Here is a 27,601-nt window from a genome sequence, read left to right as displayed (position 1 = left end):
CATCAAGGCTGTCATCAGTTTTTGTTTATAGCTGAATTTTTGTATATCCAAAGATACTTTCGAGTGACTTGGATTTGATTTGTGGTTGTGTTACTTTAAATGCATTTGTTGTGGCCACTAGTATTGCTGCGGGTTGATTATGCATGCATGGTATTCAGAAATGTATATTTTAATTATATCCAGGATGATGCAACCGTAACTTATTCTGTTGTAATATTATTGATTATTGATCAGTGGCTTTATGTCAATTGGTAGCTCACCTTTCTGGGAGGAAAAATCATGTGAGCCTAAAAGTTGTCTTATTAGCAAGAAAGCAAACAAGCACATGAGATTTCTAAAAGTGTCCGACTTTTTCTTTGACTTATAAAGCCTCTGAAGTCAAACGGAAATTGAAAATAAAGTCAGTATTTATGAAAACAAAATTTATTGCTGAAATTAAACATGGTGCTTAAAAACAACTGCAGTCAAGACAGAGTGAACATTTCTTTCCAATAATTGAAAGCTTTATGTACATGAAGTTACTGTGAACACAAAAACATAAATAATGTCATTTGTTAATTCATTTCACATGGAACCTCAGTTTTGTTATTATTTTTAAAAAATATATTTTTTTACAGGCTGAGCCTTCACAAACACAAAAGAAACAAATCTTTTTTTTCAAAAAGACACCAGGAGTATTAGATTCAAGCTTTGGCTACCGATAGATCATTAATTTCGACCAAAGCTTTTCTTCTTTTACCTGAAATGACAATGACATTTTTATCCCTGGTATACAAATTGCATTTGACATCATATACATATATCAACACAAGTTTAATAATGTGCAAACTGCAACTGCTAATAATCCCTTTGGGCCAGCAGAAGGTTGATTCTGCATGTCTGTGTTTACTTGTATTTTACATAACCAAAATGTACAGTGAAGTATCATTGTCAACTTTTTGTATACAAATGTGTGTGTACAATGTGTATGCCGACATGCAAGTGCTGTTTTAACTTTCTTATATCAAAAGCCAGAGCACACAGAGAAAATTCAATATTCAATCTCCTTGATAAATAACATCAAACAAGTTATGACACTTAGGGAGCCAGCTTCCCAACAAGTTCTCTGTGGTTACTGTATATTCAGCATTTTAGTTCACCTGCATTTGTGCATCCATTGTGACCTTTTTGATAAATACAGAAACGCAGACCGATGTTACAAATGCACTGTTTGCAGTTTTGTGACACCTAATATTCTTGGACAGGATCATACCCGGAGGAGAGGGCTGAGTTCAAACGAACATACCCATTTACAGTGTCCATGGTAATATGAAAGAAAGCCCAACATCCCTTCAAGCCTGGTTAGGCATCTTCTTCCTCTACTACTACTTCTGCAGCAAGTTATCCCTCCTTGATAGCCATGTGGGTCTTACCATTTTCCAGGTATGGGTGTACCACACTCATACCAGCCAACATAAGTAACATGTGACTTCCCTCCAATCTCTCCAAAATGCACAGGTTCCTGTCTTAAGGCCCTATAAAACCCTGTTACAAATACAAAGAGGTGGGGTTAGGTTCTACATAATGATAGATTAATCATAATAATAATAATTATCAATGTCACTATCAGTATACCTGGCCTGCTTGGCAGCTGGTCAGCAAACATCTGAGTGCCAGTCCGTCCATCCAGAAATGAATCTACAAATTGACAATGGTCCTCACCATGTCCCGACTGATCTCCTATGTTGTAGAATTTCCCTATGGGACAGAAAGAAAGTGGTCAGAAACAGTGCTGGTTATTTACTGACAATAATATGACCAGGGTTTACACATCTGTGACTTGTTGTTCTATTTCTAGTTGTGTGCTTATTTATAGTCCATATTCCACCATTACTATACTGGAACAGTCATTCAACAGTACCCAGTTTTAAGGTTAAAAACACTTTTTATACTGGGAAAAAAAAGCAAAGTTGTCCAACTTAATCAAGGGAGTTTACACAATCAGTGTGCATCAGTAGGATTACAGACAAAAATGACTATAATGAAACTTGATGGAAGGTAAGAGCATGGACTAAGACAAAAACTCATACATTCGGACAGGATCCAGATCCTACAAATGTGTAAACAATACTGGAGATTTACTGGTAACAAAACAAAAACCTTAAACTGGTTTTGTTTGAGTTTTGCATATTGCACCTGACATTGGCAGAATATATTGCTGTCTGAGCACTCTAATATTAATTCTTTATTTACCATTAAGAGAGTCACTCAGGTAGATCTTGTATCTCAGGGAGTTGCAGAGCTGGATGCCAACAAATTTTCGGTACCAAGTTCTCTTCACATACTGCTTTCCATTGCATTCAGAGTAGGAATCGGTTTTAAATGGGAACTGGGTCCAGATGGCATCTTTACCTGTAAGGAAATCATTGAAAGTGAAGGATTCATAAACAAAGCGATATCTCTATAGAGAAGAATCCTAAAGTTTAATCATTAAAAAATCTGCGATTGAGCCAGGACATGGTGATCTGAAGAAGAAAAAAAACACGTATTCACCTGAAGCATTTTCACTCACTCGCGGATCAGCTACAAACAAAAGGGAAAGGTGCAATGAGTAACATTGTCAGATTAACTTCAAATGAACACAGTGACACACGCTACCTTGAATTATTGTGCAAGAAAAACTTGTATCAGAGCCCAATTGGCACATTATTTTTTATGTTTAGCCCCGAAACACTGAGCTTTGATTGCACCGGGGCACAAGGCCAATTCAGCAGAGCCCTCTTTTCTTAGTGTTGTTATTGTTTAAAGACACAATATTTGGTCAAATCTGATTTTTAAAATTAAAATACTTTATTAATCCCTGAGGGAAATTCAGGTTTACACTGTTATTTTTTAGGCACATGCTTAAAAAATAGGCCCAAATCACACATGCACAAAGAGGACCTGTGCAGTGAGCACACCCGAGCAGTTTTGAGGTTAGTGCCTTGCTTAAGGGCACCTCGGCAGTACTCAGGAAGTGCCCTAGCACCTCTCCTCTACCAGAAAGACTTCTGGTTTCCAAATTTCCAAATGTTTGAAATAACACCGATGACATGTTGAGCTGAAAATTCCTTGACGTCTTAATCAGTCAGACCTCAGTGTCATGTTAATATCATTAGACCAACACCTGCCTAACAGCCCACCTTCTTAGACTCATCTCAATTCTAATCTCTGCCTACACATGAGAAACATTCACAATGGCATCAACATTCAACTAATTGGTCTTTTCTGTCGGTGCAAACATATCAGGACGATGAGGACTCTTTGTGGTATGTCTTACAGGATTTGAGAGTTTTTGAAACTTGCCTGATTCTGTGTTAAAAGACACAGGATCACTGGAAGGTCCTGTTCCCAGCTCATTTCTTGGTGTTACTGTGAATTCATAACTGAAATATAAAAAAAGGAAGAAAGGGGAATAAAAAGGCAAAAATCCAAACTTTGATCTAAAATTCTTCAAAACCCAAGAACTGGGACACATTATATGTTCATGCCTTTGACAGCTAAGGTCAAACACACAAGATCACACACACATTCATTGAGCTGATGGTTATTCCATGTGCTTCGTTCAGATGTCCTGGCAAGAGTTTGGCCAATAGTTGAGCCAGAAAACTAAGCCCAAAGGCGGGTTCTTGTGAGTTTTGAGACTCCAGATGCTGGGATCTAATTAAAAATCCACTCCACCCAGATTTCATCAGCTTTTTTGTGTCGCTTTATCCACTTTGTATGTGCAAACCAAACGTTAGTCAGTGCGCAGGATCAAGGAGTATGTTGCAGTGCCATTTTATACTGTCTTTAGGAGATTTACAGTGAAGCTATCTAATGTAATGAGCAAGTAGTTCTAGCATTCTGTTCTTTAGAGGTGCCGTGTGGAGGTTTTTTTGGATAAATAAAGTAATTGGTATATTCTGTTTCACTCATCAGAACACATTGGTCTCCCTAAGGTCTAAAGCACATCATGAATGCATTTCCTTACTCAGAAAACATTGCAGTGGTAACTGAAGTTTGGTTGTTAACCTTTTTGTCAACCAGTAAGAAGGTTTTTTGCCACTGCATTTGTTGGGGCGATGTTGTCTTAGTTTCATGCCAATTGAGCTGTTGAATAGTTTGTCAAAACTGGCTTGACTGTTGTGTGCTATTTTACTTAATAGGATATTTATGAGACAAAGAAAACACAGACAACCATACGCTTTAAATATTGGATATATAACCAATATGCTATCCCCTACTGGTTTTTAGATTACTATTTCAAAGCTCTGGATTCAGCATTTTGGCCTTTGACATCTTTGACTTTGATGCAAAAGTCACCACATTTACTATTTAGACGAGTGGATGGATAACCAACCGAAACCTGGCAAGAGTACCCAACAAGCTGGAAGCCTGAAGGAGAAAATGTTAAGGCAGTGTGTCACATGTTCTTCCAGATACATACCTGCTCTCTGGCTTGAGATTCTCCACAGCTGTGTGTGTCTGGTTGGTCGTTAGTATAGACACCTCCTCTCCATTTGGTCCTTTCGTGGTGGATATTACATCATACTCTGACAAAGGAGCAGGGATATTACTTTGCATGAAGTCGAACAAAATGTACATTTCAACTTCATGATGACGTCGATAAAATAGAAATAGTTCTTGACAATAGAGTTGTTTTTCCATTTTCAAAAGTAGACTTGCGAAGTCAGGGATTTTTCCGATACTGATGTTTATAACTATTGAGCTAATAGTCCATTCATTAATGGCTGATAAACAATCTCTCTCACATATTCTGATGTTGTTTTACAACCTATGGAGTTGCACCCGACTGACATGAGGAAGAATGCACCTTTAAGGCTACTTCAAATAACTTAAAGACAAGTTAAATTATTTTACACAGTGGATATTTGTGTTGCAAGTGTGTTAGGGAGGTGAAAATCCCCATAAATGTTTTTTTAGCCGGTGGCTTACTGAAACCAGAGATCCTCACAGAATAGGCCTTTATAATATAAACAAGCTTATGATCCTCATACCTCGGGTTTCGTTGTCAGATTTCTGCCAGTCAAGAATGACAAACGATGGGCAGCCCTCCACAGTAACCACAGTAAGGTTGGAAGGAGGTACGCGGGGAGGGGCTGTCACATTTTGATCCCCCCCCTCCTCATCAGGGAAGTAAGTGAGGGAGGTGGTGATGGAGCACGGCTCATCTGGCCCTTTATCAGTCTTGTAGATCACATGAGGAGCTGGGGGAAGGCATATGAAGTGCAGCAGTTATTCATTAAGGGATGTGAACATTTTGAATCGATTGCTTATTTAAATACAGTATTTCAGGATAGTGTTAACGTACTGTGGAGATTTAAAACTGCCCTAAGGAGTCTTACCTACGAAGCGTTTCTTGCCCATGATGTCTACTTCAGATGCAGGCAGAGGCCTGAATATGGAGGAATTTTCATTAATGTCAAAGCGGCTGCCTAAAAAAGTAAACAGAAGCAAGTGGTTGGGTTTAGGTTTATGTGCCAGCAGTCCCTGGCAGCTCTTTCTGTCCTCATTTTTACAGCTCTGGCCCAGGTCAAACGCTTGCTAGTACCCAGCACCTGCTCTGGCTGAAATTCAGCATCTTTGTCCATCTCCTAATATTATGCATTTCTTTTTTCTATTACTACAAGGCACCTGCAAGCTGCATCTGCAATACTGATTATTTCCATGTGCATGCGCTGAAAATAAAACATTAAAGATGTATTTATCGTACTGTTTACTGCAGGGGAGGGGGTGGTTGTGTGTTGTCTGCGCTCTTGCTTAGGTTTGGCTGTGACCAGAGGGAATGGCTTCAAGATGGACTCCTTTTCTCCTTGTTTCAGGTCCATGGGTTTATCTGAGGACAGAGCAGGAGGAGGAGAGATCAGCTCTTCGCCCTCATCATCTGACTCACAGTCATACACAGTTGCGATCCATCTGCTCTGGCCATCCTCACTGAGCAACTCAGTGGCCTGTTCCTTGCTGCGAAAGATCAGAATTTGCTTCTTGAGTCTTTAAAGGAGGGGGAAAAAAGCTTTGCCAGAATACTTCTTCTGAGACCACGCAGATGCTCAGAAACGTGCGCAAACACTACACACACACTTTGTGCACATAAGTAGACTTACAACAGAGCAGGGGGAGAGAGAGAGAGAGAGAGAAGGGAGAGCGATAGAAACGTGACAAAGTGAACAGAGACTGAGGAAGTCCAGGAAAGAGCTTTCGCCACAAGACCAATGGGTTGCGCTGTGTGTTAAGAGGAATGCTGTTAAAACTTCTTGTTCTATGAAGGCAGTTTTCCAGTTCTCAGGTATTTTCTTTTATTGGACTAATACAGCTTCAGATTACGATGAGAACAGAGCTACAGAGCAGAGACATTCTTGATAATGTGGAAATATGTGGGGCATTAAAGTTAATGTTGGGCTAAAATAAAAATTAAAAACCAAGAGTGCTTACAAAGCAATAAGGATTGGGTTGAGCAAGGAAGCACAGGATGCATAGCAGCTGAGAGGAGAGATTTTTTTTTTTTACTCAGAAAGAAAGAAAAACGTGTTTACATGACAAGCAGGTCCTTTTTTTCTTAGATTTGTTCATCGTTCTGGCAAGATGCTAAAAGAAGACCTCAAGCTTTGCTAATTCTCTCTGTAGCTGCTTAGTCTCACGATACCAATTCCATTCTTTGGAATTCAATACCAATGCATTGTAACTTCCTTTGATGTCTAACTCTGAGTCGACATTGATCAAACATTACAAAATATATTTTTCATACTCTTTAACTACTAGGCTATATTTCAAATGACTGAAATCCCATTTAACAGAGGGGTTGGTGACATTTAAAGTTTTCTCAGTCTAAGGAGAGGGATGAAGAAAAACATGTGAGAACCATTGTCTTCAGAGTTTGGGCATGCTCTATTGTGCGCAACTACATCAGACAGAATATAGTGCAGCAGTGCCAGTGGTCAGTGCAGCTATTGCTGGTCACTGTTCCTCACCATGGTCACTGGGTTTCCCCACCAGATTGGGTGACTCGTTGACAGGAATAGATGGACGCTGAACTGCAGAGAAATTTGGGAAACAAGAGTTGTTTTTTATTCACACAAACTGAAAATTGAAACAGAGCAGGTGGTCAGTTCTGAGGAGGGGATACAAACTGAAAACAAGTGTTGTTGGTTATTTAATAATGCAATAGGGAAAAAGGAATGTCAAGTTTATAGATTCAAAGACTGGGAGACATTAAGCAGGGAGAGGACTGCAGACTTGTACTGTGTGCTGAAAATGAAAGAAGAACATAGGCTTAACACAGACAACAACAAAGCACATAAAAGCCGAGCAGATTGCATGTTACTTCTTTAAAGTGCTGCCATAGAGAACCACCACCGTCTCTGACTAATTAAAACCATGACAGTTTTAATAACCTTGAAACCATAACATTTTGCTTTAACCACTCAACCAAGATCCCCCAAAGCATAACTCTGGAATTTTAAAATCTTTGTTGAATCTGAATCAGGAAATTAAGGGAGAATGGCCAATATTTTGTAAATAGGATTTTGACCCCCTTCTGTGAAAAACTAATTTGGACCAAATGCACTTGGACAACCAAGCATTTTACAAAATCCTGCACCCCCAGAGAAAATAAAGATCAAGCCAAGCCATCATAAGACACTCAAATCTGTTTGACTCTAAACTTGTTTAATGAACACAAGGGACTGATTAGATTTAGCGAACTGGAGAAGTGATCACAAAGACTAACAAGGCTTTGCAAAGAAAACACAGTGGACACAGTGCAAGTTGTGAAACTCAGATGTGCTAACATTAAGGTTGTGTTACGATTTGGTGTTGTTAAAGAAGTGTGTCCTGAATCTGTGTTATATCTTAGAAGAGGCAGAAAAGCATTGGGAGGCTTGACACATGAAAAGTTCGTACAGCTGAATTGCTTTGAGGTAATCCATTTAACTGTAATGATTCACTTCCAGAGCATCCACTCCTTTTGCCATTTGTCATTTCTTATTTCAGAGATTCATCAAGGGTCCTTCTGTCGTGAACATTCTGTAATTTTTCAATTGTTTGGGCCAAAACATGCTAGGAAATTTCTCCTGGATTTGTTTCCTCCCTGAAGCTGACATCCTGCTGGTCAGCATAAATCAGTGATCGCTGGCATCTATCCCAAGAGAAACGAGTTGAGGCCAGAAAAAACTTCTGCCAACAAGTCACTGATTAACTCTAAAAATATGTTCTAGGAATACTTCTTAAACTAAAGGCCTCTCTCAAGATACAGTATACAAATAATCAGGGATGTGCTACGACAGAAAATCTGAACCTAATATTTGGTCTTTCCTATGGAAACTAGCAGGTCTAACCCCATATAGCCGAGTGCTCGACGATTCTTTTGTCAGAGCCTCAGTCATCTGCCACTCTTATAGTCCAGCACAAGGATAATTCCATTCCAGATACACTATATGGGGGTGTTTAATGTCTAATTTTACATTGATCTCTCTGTTTTCTCTGAACAATGGAAACCATTTCAGAGTCACTGTAAGCTGTGCTCAAAAACTGTTGCAAACATGCTCTCAAAACAACCAGAAATGCTCAGAGCTATTTGGTTTAAGAAGCAATAATGTTTTGTGGGGTGTCACTTACTGGTTGGGGTCAGGAAGGTGAACTACATGTAGTTTATGACTTTTAAGGTAACAGTCATTACCAGCTCTCTTCTTGTATGTATGTTCATGGTGGTAGACAGTATGACTATTTTTGCCTTAGAGTTGTTTCAAGTGAGCCATGTGACTCCTTGAAGACCTCTGAAACTGTCCAAGTTTCCAGAAATAACACAACAGCTGTGACATGGGACTGAAGCAAAACCTCTCTTCACAACTCCAAACAACAAAGAGTGAGCACAGCGTCACCATTAATACATGTGGTCGAGACGTGGTTTGTATTACTGCTTAAGATGGATTTAATTACTCAAATTAACTGAGCCTGCTTGGCGGAATGGAAAAATGTAACCGACCAAAAAAAGGGGAAAGACACGTTCACCTTTTTTAGAACAAGCAGGCACAAGCTCTTCTCAAACTAATACAAACCACCTCAAGATTACAATTCCGTGCAGGTGTCTTAGCCAAATTAAGAATTCTATAACGCTTCAGTCTCAGTCAAGTTTAAGTTGCTGGGATTTCTTTTTTGACAATGCTGACAAACAAGTGGAAAATTATGGATTGTGGCAGAAGCAAAGATCAGTTTGGCCATGTGTGATCGGCACAACATTGCCTCTGGTTAGTGAGCGAGGAACACTGAAAGGCAATTGTCTTGCTTTGTCTTTACCAGGTTTCTCTCTTGGCCACACCGCAGGCTTAGCAAGAGCATTGCCCCTGTGATGCGCTCCACCGACTGCTGAAAGAAGAAAAAGGTCTATTATTAAATGTTTTGTGTCTTGTGACCAACATATTAAGGCCCAACAAAGGCGTTGTCTTTCTTGCTTACTGTTTACCTCAACTCTAATATCAATGGTAATCAAGCTGGAAATATGTTTTTAACCTGGTTCGACAGATGTTCAGGATATGGAGTTGTTATGACTTAAAAACATATATTACATTGTTTGAAATTTAAATTTTCTGCACTCCTGAAATTCTTTCCAGAACATGCGCCAAATTTGATGGAGATAGGGGAAAGAGAGAGAGAGAGAGAGAGAGAGCAAGAGAGAGAGAGGGATCGCTTGGCTGGGGTGGCTGTTCTGTCTGCACAGTGCTTGGCTTGGCATGGAGGGTGTAAAATGTGGTGTGTCCTGGCCAGTGCTGTGGCCAGACTTCCCACCCGGCCAGTGAGCGGGCCCGTAAATCATGTTAACGATCCCGACCCCAGAGACACCACTGCTGCTAGTGGTAAAGCAGTGAAATACACACCCCGCACATGTGGCAGAGCGGAGAGAACATATGGATGATAAGAGGCAGTGTTTCCCCCAAGGTTTTTCTGTCAGGGGGCCGCCCCCCAAACAACAGAGTTAAAGCAGAAGATTGAGTGAGTCTGGTAGAAAGGAACAAATGTCCAAACATTTAAGCAAAGAACTTGTTCTTAACCAAAAGACAGACTGTCTATCTTCCCTAGATGTGCAGCTGCAGCAGGAACATAATAAAGTGCTGAAAGGAGAGGATCACATTAGGTAAAAGATGCTGAGTGAAAGTTAAAGTGGGTAATCTATTACCACCAGGTGAGCTGGAGCTTTGAGAGGAGATGAATTTCTTGGATGGAGAAAATGGTCGGACACTTTTACGATCGGAATTTGGAGGAGCCCGGCTGCGAGACAGAGTGTTGTTTCTTCCTGCTGGAGCAACTGATGTGCTAATAGGAGATTGAGGAACTTCTGCAATGGATGATTTGACGACACCAGTACCTAGATCAGCAGAAAGGCAATTAATGAGTTTTGGGAAAATCAACTTTTGAGCATGACATCTTTACCTAGATGAAATCAATGAAAAGCACATTAGTGAAAACAATGAAGATTGGACAATGAATGAAATAGAGAGGAATAGACGAGACTGGAGAGCTAGCAAGACTGTACTGGTTGTAAGTGGGCACAGGTGAGGTGAGTGTGCTGGTCTGAAAATGGAGGCACACAGAGAAAGAAACAATGAAGGGTGGGTTGTGTGGGGTGGTAGGATAGAAATGGCGATGAGGAAGCAGTGATATCATCCAATGGTTGGAGGGACAACTGGGTTTCGCGTGACTTTACGGAAGCAGAGATGGTGATGGGACAAACTTGTGGCGTTTACCCTGAGTATTACTACCAGCCTTCTCTGTAGCCAGGGCAGGTCTTGGTAGAGGCTTGCCCTCTTCTGGTGGACTAGGAGCTGTATGAAAGAAAACTCACTATTTATCTATACACTATTATAATCAGATAGTACTGCATGTACATGATTATATTATTAACTTTTAAAGGGGGCATATCTTACCCTTATTTGTTGAAATGCAAGGAGAGAACTTTACGTTTAAATCCTTGCAGGTGGTGTAAGGGTATTTGCTTTAGACAAAGCTTAACTCTGGCTAGGGCTGTCACGGTAAAGGAATTCCCCATGCAGTGATTCAATAGCACGGTATGCGGTCTAATCACAACATCACTTTTTTATTTATTTAGCTAATTTGTTTTGGAATCAGTGGTTGGCAACTACCAGCCCCAAGGCCAAAACTGGCCCGCCAATAATTTAAAAAAAGCGCAAGACAGTGCACTCGTTTTTCTAAAGCTGTACAGTTCAATTTGTCTAATGCATTATGTGATGATTGAGTGTGTAAGAGAGAGAGAGCAAGAGCTGATAAGCTGCATGGTCATTGACATTTTGTTTCAACACCAGGCGCTCTGTGCACTGCTTGCATTCTGTTTGGTTATGTGAATGTTTGTGCTTGTCATAGATTGTCATAACTTTGTTGTTAAGAAAACATTAGGCCAAGATACTATTTGCTACGTGAGACCTATAATTTAATAATTTAAGTTACTAATAACAGGGATCTTTTCGTTGCAGGTTTTACAAATTGTCTCATCTAAATTAGCTGTTTTTTATTCTTTATATGTCAAAAGGCTGAAGTGTTCCCGAAATGCAAAGTAATATTAGGTTTAAGTATCAGTGCATTTACCACTGGTTTTGTCTGAATATGAGGAGAGGTGAGGCAACTTCATGTGCAGTTGTGATAGTGGTCTCATATGCTTCGCAGTTGACTTGTTAATATCATAGTAATTCACGTTCGCAGTTACCGCGACAGCCCTAACTCTTGACTAGAAGATCAATATGCTTTTGACAGTTTTTCTTCAACTACCCAATATGATATAACAGAAATGTAATGTCAATGCCCCTTTTAAAGTGTCATTTTAGATGACGTGGATTGCGGATGGCAAAATGTAGGGTCTTTACCCGTAGTAACAGCCTGCCTTGGGGTGACGGTGGTGGTATCAGAGTAGCTCCTGGACTGAGTATCAAAATGTAGCCCTGGTTGAGATTGTTGTTGGGACCTAGATGTTGGGTGTGGCTTGGGTAGAGGATCAACTTGGGACTTAGACTGAGCCTTCGGTAGAGGTAGTGGCTGAAGATATTTAGAATTAGGTACAGGTTGGGTTTGGGTCTTCATAGGATTTTGTGATCGTGGCAACTGTTGATTATTTGTGTGAGTTTGTTTCGCCCTTGTTCGGTTCTTTGGTTGAGAATATGGTTGAAGCTTTTGTGATGGTAGAGGCTTGGATTGGCTTTTTGGCTTAGGCTGTTTCTTAGGCTTAGTTTTGTCCAAGGTTTGAAGTGTTTTTTTGGGCATTGGTAGTTGGATCTTTGACTGCTGCTTTGTTGTTCGTTCAGTCACAGGTTTTCTTTTTAGCTGAGGTTGTGGGTTAATTGTTTGTTGAGATTTTCTTTGGATTTGAGTCTGAATTGTGGAGTAGGATTTTGGTTGATGTTGGGGTTTGACATTAACCTCAATTGCTTGTTGGGTCTGAGGTATCTGCTGAAGTGTTGGTTGAGGTGTCAGTGGGTGTGTCATGATTGTGGGATGGGTTGTTGTTGTTTGAACCCTAGCTGGTGTCATGGTCTCAGCATGTGGTTGTGTTTGAAAATGGACTTGATGTTTTAGTTGGTGTTTTGGTTGAAGTTTGTGTTTAGTTGGGAGCTGGATTGTAGTTTTAGGCTTTGATTGGACATGTGGTTTTGTGTGAGCCACTGAAGGAGGAAGGGTTTGGAGATTTGGAAGAGATGTTTGATGGGTTTTTGGTTTGATCTGCGGTTTGTGATGGGATGCTTGTTGAGGATGTGGTTGTGATAAGGTGTGTGGTGTGGTTTGGGATGTTACGTGGGGTTTTGATTGAATCTGGAGAACGGATTTAGATGCTGGACGGGACTGTGTTTGAGGAATGTGCCATAACATGGGTTGAGATGTTGTTTGAGGCGTTTGCTTGGACTGGGGTATGAACTTGGGTACGGATGCTGGTTTTGGTTGGGTCTGTAGAATGGATTGGGATGTTGGTTGCAGTTTTGGCTTGGTTCGAATTATGGGCTTGGATTCTGTTAGCGATTGAGTTTGCATTATTGGTTGGGATGTTGGTTGGAACTTTAGCGTTGTCTGGGGTATGGGCTTGGAGATTGGAGGAAGTTCTGATTGCGGTTCTGTTTGTAGTATGGGTTGGGATGTTTGTTGGGGATTCCACTTGGTCTGAGGTATGGGTTTGGTGGTTGGATGGAATTTTAGTTGTGGTTGGGTCTGTAGAGTGTGTTGGGATGTTGGTTGAGGATGCATCGCTACTATGGGATTGGAAGCTTGTTTGGTTTGTGGTTGGGGATGGGTATCAGATGTGTTCTTGAATGTTGGTTGGGAATGTGTTTTTTTCTGAGGTCTGGACTGCGATGTTTGTTCAGGTTGCATTTGTGGTTGGGTATGGGGTATGGACTGTGAAGTTTGTGAAGGATGTGGTTGAGGCTGAGCCTTATCCCAGTTCTTTAGTTTAGTTTTGGGGCTTTGGGGCTTTGATTGTAGAAGATATGGATGCTCTGGCTGAGGCTGAGGGTTTGGTTGAGGTTCTGGACTCTCCACATTTTCCTGGGGGGCTGACAAGGGAGCTAACGGGATCTCCAGGGAAGGAGGCAAGAGAGATCTGGAGTGGTCTCCTCCTGCTGGATTTTGTGAAAGAGAGAAAATATCGGAGTGAAGCCACAATACTGTGGTGTTAAATATTATTTCAGGTATAATTTTCAGGATGCAGGATTTTTTAATGAAATAAAACACAATATTATGATTTTGTCTAGAAAATTATGAAAGTAAGACATAACAGCAGCCAGGGAATAGCTGACATTTAGATCAGATGAAGGGCCAACAACTTTTGGCCTGAGAACTCCCAGAGCTTATCTGGACTAAAGCAAAAGTTACACAATAGCTTCTGCCTGGTACTTGTCTCCAATTTCAAAGGCAGACAGACCATATGGAGGTATTTGCAGTGTAACAGCCATGTTACTACAGACGGACACAGCTACCAGGTCCAGGGCGCCTGTGAGCGAAGGCCATTGAAATCCATCTGCTGTTCCTTAAAGAAGCTATGACACATGAGAGATTGATCGTCGATTTGCTTACGCTGGCCTGTCTATGAACCAAATTGGATTGATTGTTCAATGTGATCAAAAGTTATCATCAGTGAAACAGAATGATAGAGACAGGAAATAAGTAGTTTGAAATGGAAAAGAGACTCTTTTTTTACTCTAGCTTGTACTGTTGCTTTGTAAGAAGTAAGTCTACCTGCAAATAAAAAAAGATATAAATGTTTACTGAGGGGACATAAAGAACATGGTAAAACAAAACAGAAGAAAGGTAGAACATGAAAATTCTGCCTGGGTTCCTGCTGGAGAGAATTACATTTTTGGTCCATGCAGTTTTGTCATGCAGACTTCACACCAGTTCCTGTACTGCATTGAAAGGAAAGTCTCAGGTTTGTGATGAGCTAAAATGGAAAAAATAACATTTTAATGCAAACTGAGCAGTGAAGGCTTATACTTAGGCGATATACAGAATATGCACTGTTGCCAAACTCAGTTGCAATATTGTGTCACTTGATACATGACACAGCCAGATACAAGGACAGTTTGACATACAGGGACTATTTAAGATATGAAATTAAGAGTTTTCGTTGAGCAATTTGCAGGATTTATGAATCCTTCCAAGATTAGTCACTTTGCTAAAATGCCATGCAGCTAAGGCCACCTATCTTACTGTCACTGCAACCCAATCAGCTGACACCTTGGGCTTCAACTAGTACATTATAGCGACTGTACTGACAGATCATGCTGCTATTGCTCATGCAGCTCATTACAAAAGGACAATGTAAAGCACTCACAGCATCTCAGTTATAATAAGCCAAGTTTATGACTGCATACAGCCACAGTAAGAGCCATTAAGCTTTTTTTTAATCAAATAACCACTATTGTCTTTTTACCGATAGGCAGTGTGGTGAGCACAGGTAGTTTGGGTCCAGGGGTTGACAGAGATTCCTGCCTAGTAGTTGTGGTTGGAGCTGAGAAATATAGTGTACATTAGTAGACCAGGAGACATGTTTAAATTCCTGAGAAGTTTACAAAAAAAAACCTGCTGTATGAACAATAAAGAGGAGCTAAGATCTGCAGGATAGCAATAGTCATGTAGAATAAGTCAGCTGTAAGGTGAAGAGTTTTTTTCCGACTTCTAAATTCAGTTTTAGTTCAGAAATTCAATTACCAAGAGTTGTCTTTGGGGATATTTCCCTGATGAGTGTTACTCTGCTCTTGGTCCTGTTATGTGGAACTGACAAACATAGGAGGAAAGATTTAAGTCAGAGTCACACAGTAAACAATGTCATTTTAAAGAAAAATCTTCATGCAAATTAAGATAACGGTTCAATAATTCTGGCTTCAATCCCTGTACATAACTGGTATCTCCTGTTTGACTCAATGGAAGCTGCAGGAAGAAGCTGTAAACATAGCAATAACATGACATGAAGTTGGAATGGTGAAGACGCCTTATTATACCCCTGAATGTAATATTCACTCTTTTAAGCATGTTTGGATCACCAACTGACAAGAATAACATCTGGTACTTTAACTGCTATAATATGTTAGCCAGCTAGTCGTTAACTTATTCTGTCTGCTGTAAATTGCACGGTTAGTAGTGTGCATTGGATTGTTGGAGCCAATGAAATGAACCAAAACATGGGCTGGGTGATGTTCTCAACTTTTAGAATTGTTCTTTTCAGAGGTCAAAGTAGTCTGCTCAGAAAGTTCCTTCAGTAGAGCTAGACTGGATGAAAGATTGATACAGTATGTTTTGTATATTGGCCTAAAGCTGTGTACACTGAAGGATGTCACTGTCACGCGATAAAATTACAGTACATAGACTTGCCTTTATTTTTCTTTTCTTCACATGAATTAAATATATTCAACTTCAGCTACAAATTTGCCTGATGCCATGACGTGACAGCCGTCAGCATTGACGGAAGACGATGACGAGGATGACGTCAGGAATAAAGAAGGGGGTAAAAGTGTGTCTATTACAGATTGGAAATGTTTTCCACCTTCATCATGGTCAATGTTTAAAAAACATCTGAACCATACTTGGCACCTGCAATAAACCATAGTAAAAATTCGGAATTTAAAAAAAACTCAACAAACTGAGATCCTTTCAGCAAAACAATAAATCAAAGTTTTAATGAAAATTCTTTCAGTCAAGAGTCTTAAACGTGGGATCAGTGACAAGGTTAAACCAGACATTGCTCAGCAGTGATAAATCATAGTACATTAAAACAAGTTTGCTGATGTATTGAAAAGGGTCCAGTGTGTTTGACCAAAAGCAGCAAACCTCTATTGACTTACCATGACGAGGAGCAAAGGGAAACTGCAGTTGATCTGTCGTTAGAGGTTTCTAAAGGGCAGAGGGGAAAAACAAGCACATGTATTGGTCATAGTTGTCACCATTATAACAACATAGTCAGTATTAGCATATGAAGTCAGTCTCATCTCTTTCACTGCAGCTTTGTTCTGTGTATGATAATGCTTAGACCCTCTACTCTATGTAAAATTGGTGAAATCACTGGCAAAAAGCTTGTTATTCAAGGTTTCCGACGGTTAGGGGAGTGCTGTGTCAGATTCTCTGCAGCTGTGATGTTTTACGAGTACAGAGCTGGAAGCACGTGAAACATGACCCCTGCACTGTCGGTAAATCAGTGCCACCTTTCTCCTCTAAACTCATTTCAACATCATCATCATCATCCTGCTATCTGTGTCCCCCATATTTTGTTCCACTCCGACAGTGAGCTAGCTATAGAGTGCTCCATTGGTTTGGCCAGTCCTGGCTGACGCTGTTTCCATTCCGCAGTTGGATGGAAAATTAATGAGGCAAACAACCCGGAGAATTGTACAAGCTCACCAAAGTACACACCATGGACTCTGAGGCATGCTACCCCTTCCAAATATACACCCTGTTCCCAAAAATATGTATTCTGAAGAGAAGTGTACCTGTGCAGTCTAAGAACTTCACTTCAGTCTCAAGTTTATGAAAGATTTCATTTGGCAAATACAACTTTTATTGTATAGCAGTTTAAAAAAAGACACACATGGAAAGACATTTAGAAAAAGAACTTCAAAATACTAGTAGAATGGGTTGCATATGTTTTGATAACAATTTAATTTAGTCCTATACATACCATAGGGGTGACTGGGCGTTTAAAGATTTTCCTGACGGCCTTCTCTAGAAATGTGACACATAAAGAATTAAGTCAGGACAAAGGAATACAAAAAAAGTGAGTGATCTTTATGAAACACTGTTACTTGCATTTTAAGATGCATTTTATCTCAACATTTTGAAAGGGAAAGTTTTGCAATAGTGCAATAATACAAGTTTCCAGAAGATGATTTCTATTAGGACTATATCTCCTCAACATCCTAATTTGGACACAGTTGGTGTACTGAATGTATCTTCCTTTCTCTCTCTTTCCAACTCACAAAGTTGTCCTATGCCAAATAAGCCCTAAAAATAACAATACTCTAAAAAGAAGAGCCAGTGAAGCCACATTTTGTCCACTTGTCAATACATCCATCAATTGCATCACACTTACCCTCTATGCCCCCTGAGCTTATGTTGTGGATGACTGGTTTGCTCCACACTCCAGTACCGTCTTTAGAGTTCGGCTGAACACCAAACTCATAGACTGCATTAGGCTTCAGATGGTCAATGACAGTGTCACTAGTTGGGCAGGTCTGATAGTTCCACTTCCTGTTCCTCTCACGATAACGAACTGTGTAGTGTCTGAACCAAAGACAGAAAAAACAGAACTTGTGAAGCATTCTAATCTGTTTTTCAAGAAAAACTAAAAGCAAATATAGAAATGCAAATGGTGAAAAGTCAATGAATTTGCCTTTTTTTCCCCCCAAAGACATATTCCCACCCTAAACTGGCAACTAATTTTCTGGTAAAAGTAAAGTCCCAGCCTGTGGTGGGTGGCTGTATTACAGCTTAGACACAACATTAACAGGACTGTGGGCCTGCAGGGATTTTTAAAAAAAAAAGAGAAATTTAACTTTATGATGCCAATTAGTGAGGGTGATGATTTTTAATCATTAAGTCCACTAAACATGTACATCCCTAGGCTGCAGATAGTTAAACCCTTTTAAGGAGCACTCACAACTAATGACAAGGAAATGTTGCTAATTATTGTGTGAAGTTATCAGTACCAGATTTCCTTTCTCAAACAGTACCCAATATTCATTACACCATGCTTACAATGTTCTCCTTTTGTGAAAATTGGTAAATAAAAATGTTCATCTAAAATTTACAAACTGTAGTTTAGCAGTTATTTTTCTGCATGAAACTTACAAAAGGAACCATCATACTGATGATGTGCAGATACTTTGTGCAAGAAAGTGCTGACTTTGTTCAGAATGTACAACAAAACCATCTTGATCAAAAGAGGAGATTTGTTTCAAAATGTTAATATAGAGTTTCTCATCAAAAGTTTTTGGAGTGGCTTTGTGCCGCATGATGTGAGGGTGGACTCCTGTCCCAGTAACCCGAGAGACTGCAGGGAATCATATACTGTTGATGCAGTTATACCCTGGTTGGTGCGAAAACATACACAGTGTGCATGTGTGTTCAACAGATGTGTGTTAGTCACTTATCCTTTCACAATCTGTTTCCATGCTCATCTAAACTGTCTAACAACCACTTACATCAAATCAAAAAGCTGTAAGTTAAATCTAAATGTTTTATGACTATTTTTCAGAGTTGGTACCAGCTGAGAAAACACAGTGTATGATAAAGGTTAACGTGTAGGCGTTTGCTTGTGTGGACGCTTACCCATCCTCAAGACAGTCATTCATGACATTGCCTTCATAGGGGGTTTTCAGCAGGGTCCCCCAGGACAGGAGGACTGAAGTTGGCGTTACAGACCCAATGACCAAGTGCAGTGGCTTCTCCAGTTCCACTTTACCTGGAAGGAAAATAACATTTCACTTTCATGCCCCCTCATATTCACAATGTATATCTTAAATCTAAGTTTACCACGTCACCTTCATGCTAACACATTACCTTTGCACAGTTTCTTGACGTCATTGGTTGGGATGGGCTGGACAGCTATAAGGTACTTGGGCTCAGCATCTGAAAACAGAAGAAAAATCACTGCGTATAAAAAGCGAACATTATAGTCACTAGAATTACACCCTTTTTTTGTGACAACTGTTTTCAAGCATCTGCTTTTTGGATTTTGGACATAACAGTCTTGTATTTTTGGAGCATGAGGTTTAGTTTGTTTAGTTTTTTTTTATTCGTACAACTCATACTCGTACATAAACTCCCACTGGCTATCACCAAATCTCATTTAGTTTTTAATCAATAGATAGATAACTGCATAAAAGTACAGATAACCATCAGGTCATTGATGTTATTCACACTTGCAAAGCTATGAGCAGGACTATAAACATGCAAGGGATTGGAAAACAGGTTCTCAGCCCAGATAAATCTGAACTGTTTTTGTGTAGACATCCCCTGACTACACCAAAAGCCCTTAGCTTAGGTAATAGACTGCTAGCCCCACCCCTTCACATAGTCACAAATCGAATTCCATTAGGGTTTTTTTTTTGCCTTAATATAGTTTGTGTGGCTTAAAAACGTTTTAACTCTCGAAAAAGATTCTATGAATGTGGACATGAGCTAAGCTGCCTTAAAGCTTAAGTGTTTTTTGCAGAATTGCAGTTTTTGGCACATCCACCTTGGCTTCATTTTCCAGCCCCAGAGGTTACTGCTTGGGAAGCACAAACTAGGATTTATGGATCCCCAAAGCTTGAACATCTTTCTCTTTTTACCATGACTAAAAAGGTTCAAATGCAATTCACATGTGCATCATAGGAGTCGCAGCAGATGTTTTTCATGTCTCAAAGAAACTTTGAAAACAAACATATCCACAGTCTTACCAAACTCTGTCTCATATAGCTGTCCATTCTCAGGCAGCTGAATAAACTGTTTAGAGAACATGCTGCTGCCGTAGCCTAGGATGTAGCCCTCAAGCTTCATGTCAGAGTTGGGACGCAGAAACTTCATCACGATGGTGTCTCCTGTGGCGTTGATACGGACTTTCATGTTCTGACGTCTCACTGGGGAGGCAAGAGAGGAAACATTTGTTCCAATGAAAAGTTTACCATGTTCTTTACATACCATATGTTCTACTTCCTGCTTATGTCACCAATATCAGAGAGTTATGTAAAAGCCATTATTTGAACAACCATGACTTCTGTAATTCAAACATTCTGCTCCCCGTAACCTCACAGGTGCATGCAAGGGGTGCTTGTTTCACAGAAAACATGTTGCTGGTTCCTAAACCCGCTGAGTTGTAAGACTTACTGAAAGCTATGGGGATCATATTCAAGGAGAACAATACAAGAAGAAAGACTTAATATTTTTAGTGCGTTTCAACTGGGTAAGCGAATAACTGTTATAGAGAGATTAACATTACTATATTATATATTTAAGTAGGTGTTGGTGGCTTCAGAAAAAGCTCCTAAAATGCAAATTCTGATTCTATGAATTAAAATCTGTGAGCATGACTTATTAAAACCTTAGCAAGGCAACAAAAGTTTGTGTTGAGTTGAGAAGAAAAGGACATGATATCATGTTGGCACACAAATGATATTTTAGCACATTGACATCACTTTACAAGAAACCTCACATTTTCTTCCAGAGCTGACTTCTACAGAAAACAGTCCTAATCAGCAGAGCGGGGGAACAGGCATAAGAAAAAAAAACAGGCATCAATGGGTGGGTAAGGATAAAGCAAAGATTACGACAGCTTGTTTATCACTGGTATAAATGACTTGAGTCACTTTCACTGAGGTAAAAGACTCCACAGAAAGCAAAAACAGAAACACAGATGTGCTCATGACCTACTCACATTTGAAATGAATTGGTGACAGCATTGTAAGGTGGATCAGTAGATTTCTATATTGCGTTATTACATTCAGGCACACATTCTAAAAGTCAGGCTTGTAAAATTGCATCTCAGTCTCTTCATATACAATATCGTCTCCACAGCCATGAATATGGCTATTGCTGAAATAAAGTTGTCACTTTCCAAAGCTAGCTTATTCTGACAGTGTACTTTGTTTAAAGCTAGTCATATTAAGTGAAGTGATAAGCAAGGACTTTCAAAGTATGAATAGAAATATTTTGTTATTAATTTATTGCTTTTGCTTTGTTGCTGTGAGCCAAGAAATGTGCAAGCTTTTAATTATCCAATTTGTAACAGGCATGCCAATGAAAATCAGAAATTTTTGCTGAATTTTTGCAACTCTACCAGAAGCGTGACTTATGAGTGACGGACAGCTGGCTTTTGCACAGGTGAAACAATAAATGGCCAAACCATTGCAGCTGAGGATGAGAAATGGTGATCAGTGGTTCCGGAAAAAATACTGGCATGTCATTTTGAGCTTGTTTGACTTATATTAAGGTTTTTCTGTCAACAGGTTTTCTGTTTTGAAATCAAGCTATATTAAGTGAAAATGTGTTAATTCAATTAAATCTCCTTTAATTTGATTAATATTATAGTCCTCTCAGTGAAAAAATAAAACAAGTCTTCGGAAGGTCAAACGTGGACTTCTCATTGTCAGTCCACAAGGCTACAGGGATTACGGTTTGGGCTGCACTTTATTCCAACAGCACATGTCCTCGGTTAATATTTCAGCATCAAATGATAGAATGGAAAATAATGGATTTTTGCTCGAGGATAAATGCCAACAGCTTCGAGATGCCAGATAAGACACTGAAAGCAAGAAGGGGAAGCCCTGGATTAGAAAAATTCCCTCACTCTCTTCCAGCTACAGTATGTGTTTTCTATCAAAACTGCATTTGTTTTGATTTTCACATCAATATTTCGGATAAACAAGAGTGAGATTGGTCCAGGGTGTGAGGGGCTCAGAGTGTAATAAACATTAGAAAAGTTCTGGCAGTGTGTCTTTTAAACTCTAGTACAAACGATCCCTGGCCAAGTCCTGCGACACCCTGTCATCAGCCATTTGGCCACACTGGGACTTTAAGGACTCATCAGTTTTAGGGAATATGACTAAAATTTAAATAAATCCATAATATTGCTTTTTATTATCATACATGTATCACTTAACAGTCCTACCAGAGAGAAACAGAGTGGAAACTGTTAGAAACTGTTGCTGTTAACATTTCTTTTGACCATAAAATGTGTCCTATGACAAGACACCAAACCACGGGTTGCAGCACAATGCGTAGTATCTTGATAACCCTTAGTCTGCAAGTGAGTGAATGCTGCTTTTTGTAAACACACGGATGAGCATGGTCTGTTTACCTGCTCTTTTGTAATGTTCACAGACAAAGAGTAAGGTCCTCTCGAGGTCCTGAATTGATGCTACTCAAATAAAGATCGATTGGTTGATTGATTGATTGATTGAATATATTGCCTGATTTCTTTGTGAACTGTATCTTGTCTAATGTCTTCACCTCTGCAGTAGAAATGAAGGTTATCCCTCACTGTGACCGATTAACATAAATAAATGATGATATAGGTTCCTGATACCGTTATTGGCTTTTAGTCAAGTTCATAATCGTATTACTGCAGTCCATTTAACATTTACTCAAAAATAACCAAAAAGAGACCCAAATAATGGGATCAGACACCTGTTAATGAATATTTAACCAACACTAATTAACCTTGTTTAACTAAACCCTTACTGTACTTGAAAATTGCTACATCTCCTCTGTCTAATCTCAAGCATTAACACCCTCTAAGATATGAAGATAATTGTGCGCCACACATTGTTAGATATTATAAAGATAGCTGTGGATTCCAAAATGAGCAATGAAACTCTTCTGGTGATCTCTTCTAATGTCATCAAAACAGAAAGCAATAATAATCGATGAAGTTGTAGCAGTCCAGATGAGTCCACAAGCCGTTTAGGAGTTTGGATCTCATCTGGATGTTTCAACCTTGCACATTAGAGTCTGTTTTAGCCATTTTCAATTCTCTTAAGTGTAAGGACAGGTGAATCAAGTGTGAATCCTCCAAAAAACTCTTGGCCTAAAGACCACAAAAGAAAAGAAATGTAACACTGCAGGACACAAAATAGCCAAAAAAGGACACTAAATGACAGCAAAGAGATTTACAGTAACCATAGGAAAGTTTAACGTGACAAGAAAGTTTCCACAAAGTGATGCCAAAAGATCACCAGACAGAACAACAAAGTTTACGTCTCTTTTAACCCTTGAGTCTTGTGGTCCTTCCCATAGTTCTAATGTTCAATCCAACAACAGAGCTGTGGTCCACTGTATGTTATGAAGTGTTGGTCACAGGCTATGGAGACCGTTTCTCAAATGCCAGTCCCATTCTAGATGTGAGTGACAAAGTGAGAAATTAACAACCATAACAGTGCGAGCAAATCCATCTTTGTGCTCGAAGTTAGCCAGTAAACAAATCAGATCATGCAATAAACATCTTTCCAGATTGTTTTGCCTTATATGGATGGAATTCTGCCAGGCTGACAATTAGTAACGACATCAACCGACATCTGAGCAACATGATATGTTTATGTGTGCTTGAAGACAAATCTTAAAGCGTGGATGTGTTGAGTATTGAGTAGCTCTGGCATGAACACGTCCTGATTTACTGTCTAACAATAACAAAACAGATTTCCAGCGCTGGCAGCTGTCTTGTGCTCAACTGTTCTTGGTTCAGAAGACGAGGAGGTTTGAAGACTTTTCCACATCAACTTACTGTAAATGTGAACTTTTTATCTGTAGAGCCTTCGTAAAGAAATACAACAAAAACATTTGTTTTAAGGAAGAAGTGAAAGATAACTTTTATTCCTTTTCCTGGAGGACGATGTTTGAGTCCTGATTGATGGAAGTAATACAGAATAATGAAACCGTGTCCATTTAGCTGGACCTCACAGCTGAGATCTGTAGATTGTAAATCCCCCTGACTAATGAGGGTATAAACTCCCTTTATTGGTATGACATCTAGCTCTAAATACACCCATGTATGTCACGATGTCACGTCTATAATATCAATCAAACTTCCAGCAGACGACACCCTTCCTGCCACACACAAATACGCACATTATCCCTCCTCTTATGAATGGCTGGTGTGTGATTTCATGCAGCTCTAGCAGACATGTTTCAGCCCTCTGGTTTCTTCTCTGGAAAAGGAGAGGTGGAGAGGAGTCTTGGCTTCCCACACAGTGGAGACACAGACAGATGTTTAATGGCCCCTTTGTGAAAAAGTCACCTTCATTTAAGGCAATGAAGTGTGAAAATGTCTCTGAGTCTCGCGCCAGAGAGAGCACAGAGGATTTGAAATCATTAAGCTGGCAAGTAAAGGGCAGTCAAACTGACCTATATTAGCTCTAATATTTCAAGCCTGCAAATTGCTGAAATTCAGCCCTCGGAACCCTTTTTGATCCAGTTCTCTCTGGAAAATCACATCTCTCAGGTTCATAAGAAGCCTCACCTCGAGGTCCAAGCTCTGCCTGGGATTATACTCCTGGCCTTGCTGGTCTCTCAGCTCTCACACTATATCTCCCCTGTCAGGCTTTACGGAGCAACAGCTGTTTTCTCTTCCCCTGTGGCGCTGCTCCATCCCATTCTTCTCCTACTTCACTCAATCACTGCCGTCCTATATGTGTCAGCATTAACCTGATGCTCTTTCAACATCCTTAACTTCTCCAAATCTGTCTGTTTGCTCCTCATATTTCCATCTTATTTATCTGAGACATGTCCATCTTTTGTTTGGCAGTTGTCCTGCTCTATTTTGTCCTGATGGGGGGAAGTGATGAGTTGTTTCACATTTTACAAAAAGTTGAACACTTTCACATATAGGATCTTTTGATGTACACACACTCTTTCTAAGTAGTAGAAAAATGTATTGTTGAGTAACCTGATGTATTGGCAGGGGTGCTTCTAGCGTCTGTTGGGGCCCTAGGCAAACAATCATTGGGGGCCACTCCAATGAATGCATGAAAAACTTTGCAGGGCATTGAAAGTAATTGCCGTCAGATGGGGCCCCATTAGGGAGGTTTACTACTGTCATTGCAAAATGTGCATATTTTGAGGCAATGCTGTGGTTTGAAGTTTGTCAGTCATTGGGGGGGCCCCGACTGGCCTGGGGCCCCTAGCAGTTGCCTGCCTTGCCTGTTGACAAGCAGCACCTCTGTGTATATGGAATGGAATAAAAAGACTTTGAAAGTGGATGCACCTGTGAGGCCTAAGTTGTGTGTTTTATTCTACAATATCGATTAAACAGTCAACAAACACGACTCATAGGATGAGTCATTCTAAAACCAGGAGCTTGATCCAAGATGAACAGAAATACAAACGTTACACTCTCCACCCAAAAGGAAAAACATACACATCTCCTTTCTTCTGGCTCCCAAAGCTGCACATTCAAATGTGTTTGCGAGCCAAACTCAGCAAGCTCAGTGTTACTCAGGGGAATTAAATCCATTCTGCAGACCTATTTCAAAGTCTGCAAAAGCCACCCAGATCTAACAAGCAACAAGAGCACGACAGCAAAGACTAGAGACAGCGACGGAAAGCCAGAGGTCAGTGTGTGGCAGTTTATTTGTGTGTGTTAGTTTGCAGCACCGACCCCGCAGTGAGATAATGAGGCAGTTCAGAAAACGTTTGTGGAAAGTTTTCTCTTCACAAGACTCCTAATCAGACAGAGTGCTTTCCTTGAAGGCACGTTGGAAAAGAAAACACGCCATGTAGGGCGCGAGAGGGGTGAGAGCTGTGAAACTGGTTATCTTCAAACAAGTGTCATCTACCACTGAATAGTGTTTGTGAATGCTCATATAGTGACGCTGTGACACTGAAGCTATACTGTTTGCACTGGCTAGAAATACAATGTCTTCACCACTGCATTTGTGTAGTTTCAAAAAATGTTTTCTCAATGAAGTGAATGAAAATAATGACCCAAATTGTAAACTCATCAGATGCTCTGCTCGATCGGCACATTTCCAGGAAAGTCGGCCCATCCACATGTCCACAAGTCTAACCCTTGACCCCTAAACCTGGAAACACTTTCACTAAAACCTCTCAGCAGCAACTGACACTTTCACTGTGTCTGTTCACCTCACTTCAGGGAAATGCGGATCAAACAAAGTGGTTGTAAAAAGTCAAGGTAATTTGAAAGCCCGACAGGTAGCTCAAGAGGCTCCATCTTTGAGTTCATCAGTATTTTACAATATAAGAAGTCAGTATGTGGTGTTTGATGTTAAATCCCTTAGGGAATCTATTTAGGTGCCTTTAACAACGTTAGCTTAAACATGTAAGCTGGAAAGAGTCATTTAACGGCAATTTACGGTACAATTATGGCACATTGCTCACCAGCAGTTAACTCGACTCCTCACAAGTGCCAAGTCAGGGGTGTTCAGCTTGCTCCTCTACATAGAAAACGTGTCTGTGAAAAAACACTTGCTGCACCTTTATTAAAGCCAAATGTTGTCATCAGGGTTTGCGATCAGTAAATATTCTTAGGAAAAGCAGCCAGCACCTATAGCGTCTCCTTGCCCAGATATTAAAACAAATGAATAGGGATGTCAGAATTAATGCAACAATCACATAAATTTAACAATTCAGTCTGATTTATCAGCTCAGAATGAATATCCTCCTTGTGACATCACTTTGTTACTGTTCCCTTTAGCTGTTTGTATTAATTAAAGTTTCTTTTTCTTTAGTTAAGTTGATATCATAAGCTTCTATCAACGGGAAGTTCCTCATTTTATTTCAAAATAAATGCAGGTTTGTATTAAAACAGGAAGTAAAGTAGCCTTGACCTTAAGACAGTACAAAATTTAAAAAGAAAAAAAAAAGTAATTTCAAACTTGGATTAAAAACACCGATTAATCACCAATAACTATTAAAATTCAGTGATTTATTGTGATTAAAACAGCCCTACCAATCAAGGTTTTTGCTGAAACCTGTAAACTCCCTAATGGTACAAATGATGTCTATGGTATGCATGACTCAGAATACTTTGCAGGGGAAGGTTATCATAAAAAAATATTTTTGCTTGTCTTTTATTCAAGAAAAAATCATATTCTTATTTTCTGTGACAAATTGTCTGTCCAAGCATATCCCAGCATGCATTTGAACTCTGAAAAGGCATCAGTGGATCACACGGCCAACAGAATAAAAATAACACTGATGCTCACTTTCACCTGTGTGTGCAAAGATGGCCACAGTTTACAAACATCCCTCCACATGCAATAACTCTAGTTCTTTCATAACCTTACCTCTGCTCCTGCGGAGCGTTGATGGGCCAGAGAGGGCAATCCCAGAGATGAAGACAATGAGGAGAAGGACTAGAAAGCTGTGTGAGTGTTGCTGCATCCCCATCATCAATTCTGTTCAGACTCTCAGGTGTAACGGCGATCTGAATGAGCTCAGAGCACTCACAGCAGGAGTGTGATGAAGGAATCAGAGGCTATCACCCAGCAATGATTGAGTTAAGTCTATGCTAAGTTAAAGCTTGGTGTGCGCTGCAGCTGCAAGGTTCAGGATCTGAAATGCTTCTGGAGTGGCTAGACTACTTCTCTGAGCAAGTGGCTCTCAGGACTAG

At 39.9% G+C, this 27,601-nt stretch overlaps 1 protein-coding gene across 7 annotated transcripts; it reads right to left on the bottom strand.

Moving 5' to 3' along the window:
- Positions 1–413: 413 nt before the first annotated feature.
- abi3bpa (ABI family, member 3 (NESH) binding protein a) lies at positions 414–27,601 on the bottom strand. 7 transcript variants are annotated; one of them, XM_079357346.1, is made up of 23 exons: positions 27,276–27,601; positions 19,938–20,117; positions 19,057–19,125; positions 18,826–18,958; positions 17,588–17,778; positions 17,177–17,220; positions 16,347–16,395; positions 15,217–15,282; positions 14,939–15,016; positions 11,889–13,628; positions 10,758–10,835; positions 10,190–10,378; positions 9,313–9,381; positions 6,990–7,052; positions 5,735–5,857; positions 5,367–5,456; positions 5,019–5,228; positions 4,448–4,553; positions 3,325–3,404; positions 2,533–2,562; positions 2,233–2,391; positions 1,615–1,737; positions 414–1,524 (listed from the first exon to the last, which is right to left on the bottom strand). In XM_079357346.1, the coding sequence occupies exons 1-23, from the start codon at positions 27,379–27,381 to the stop codon at positions 1,409–1,411; spliced, it is 4,092 nt and encodes a 1,363-aa protein (XP_079213472.1). In that variant the 5' UTR covers positions 27,382–27,601; the 3' UTR covers positions 414–1,408. The 7 variants fall into 7 exon arrangements, with proteins under 7 accessions (XP_079213472.1, XP_079213473.1, XP_079213475.1 ...); XM_079357347.1 differs by lacking the exon at positions 14,939–15,016; XM_079357349.1 differs by lacking the exons at positions 10,758–10,835; positions 11,889–13,628.

This window comes from Symphodus melops, assembly GCF_947650265.1.
Source record: "Symphodus melops genome assembly, chromosome: 12".
NCBI classification, from domain to species: domain Eukaryota; kingdom Metazoa; phylum Chordata; class Actinopteri; order Labriformes; family Labridae; genus Symphodus; species Symphodus melops.
This window is presented reverse-complemented; position numbering and strand designations above follow the sequence as displayed.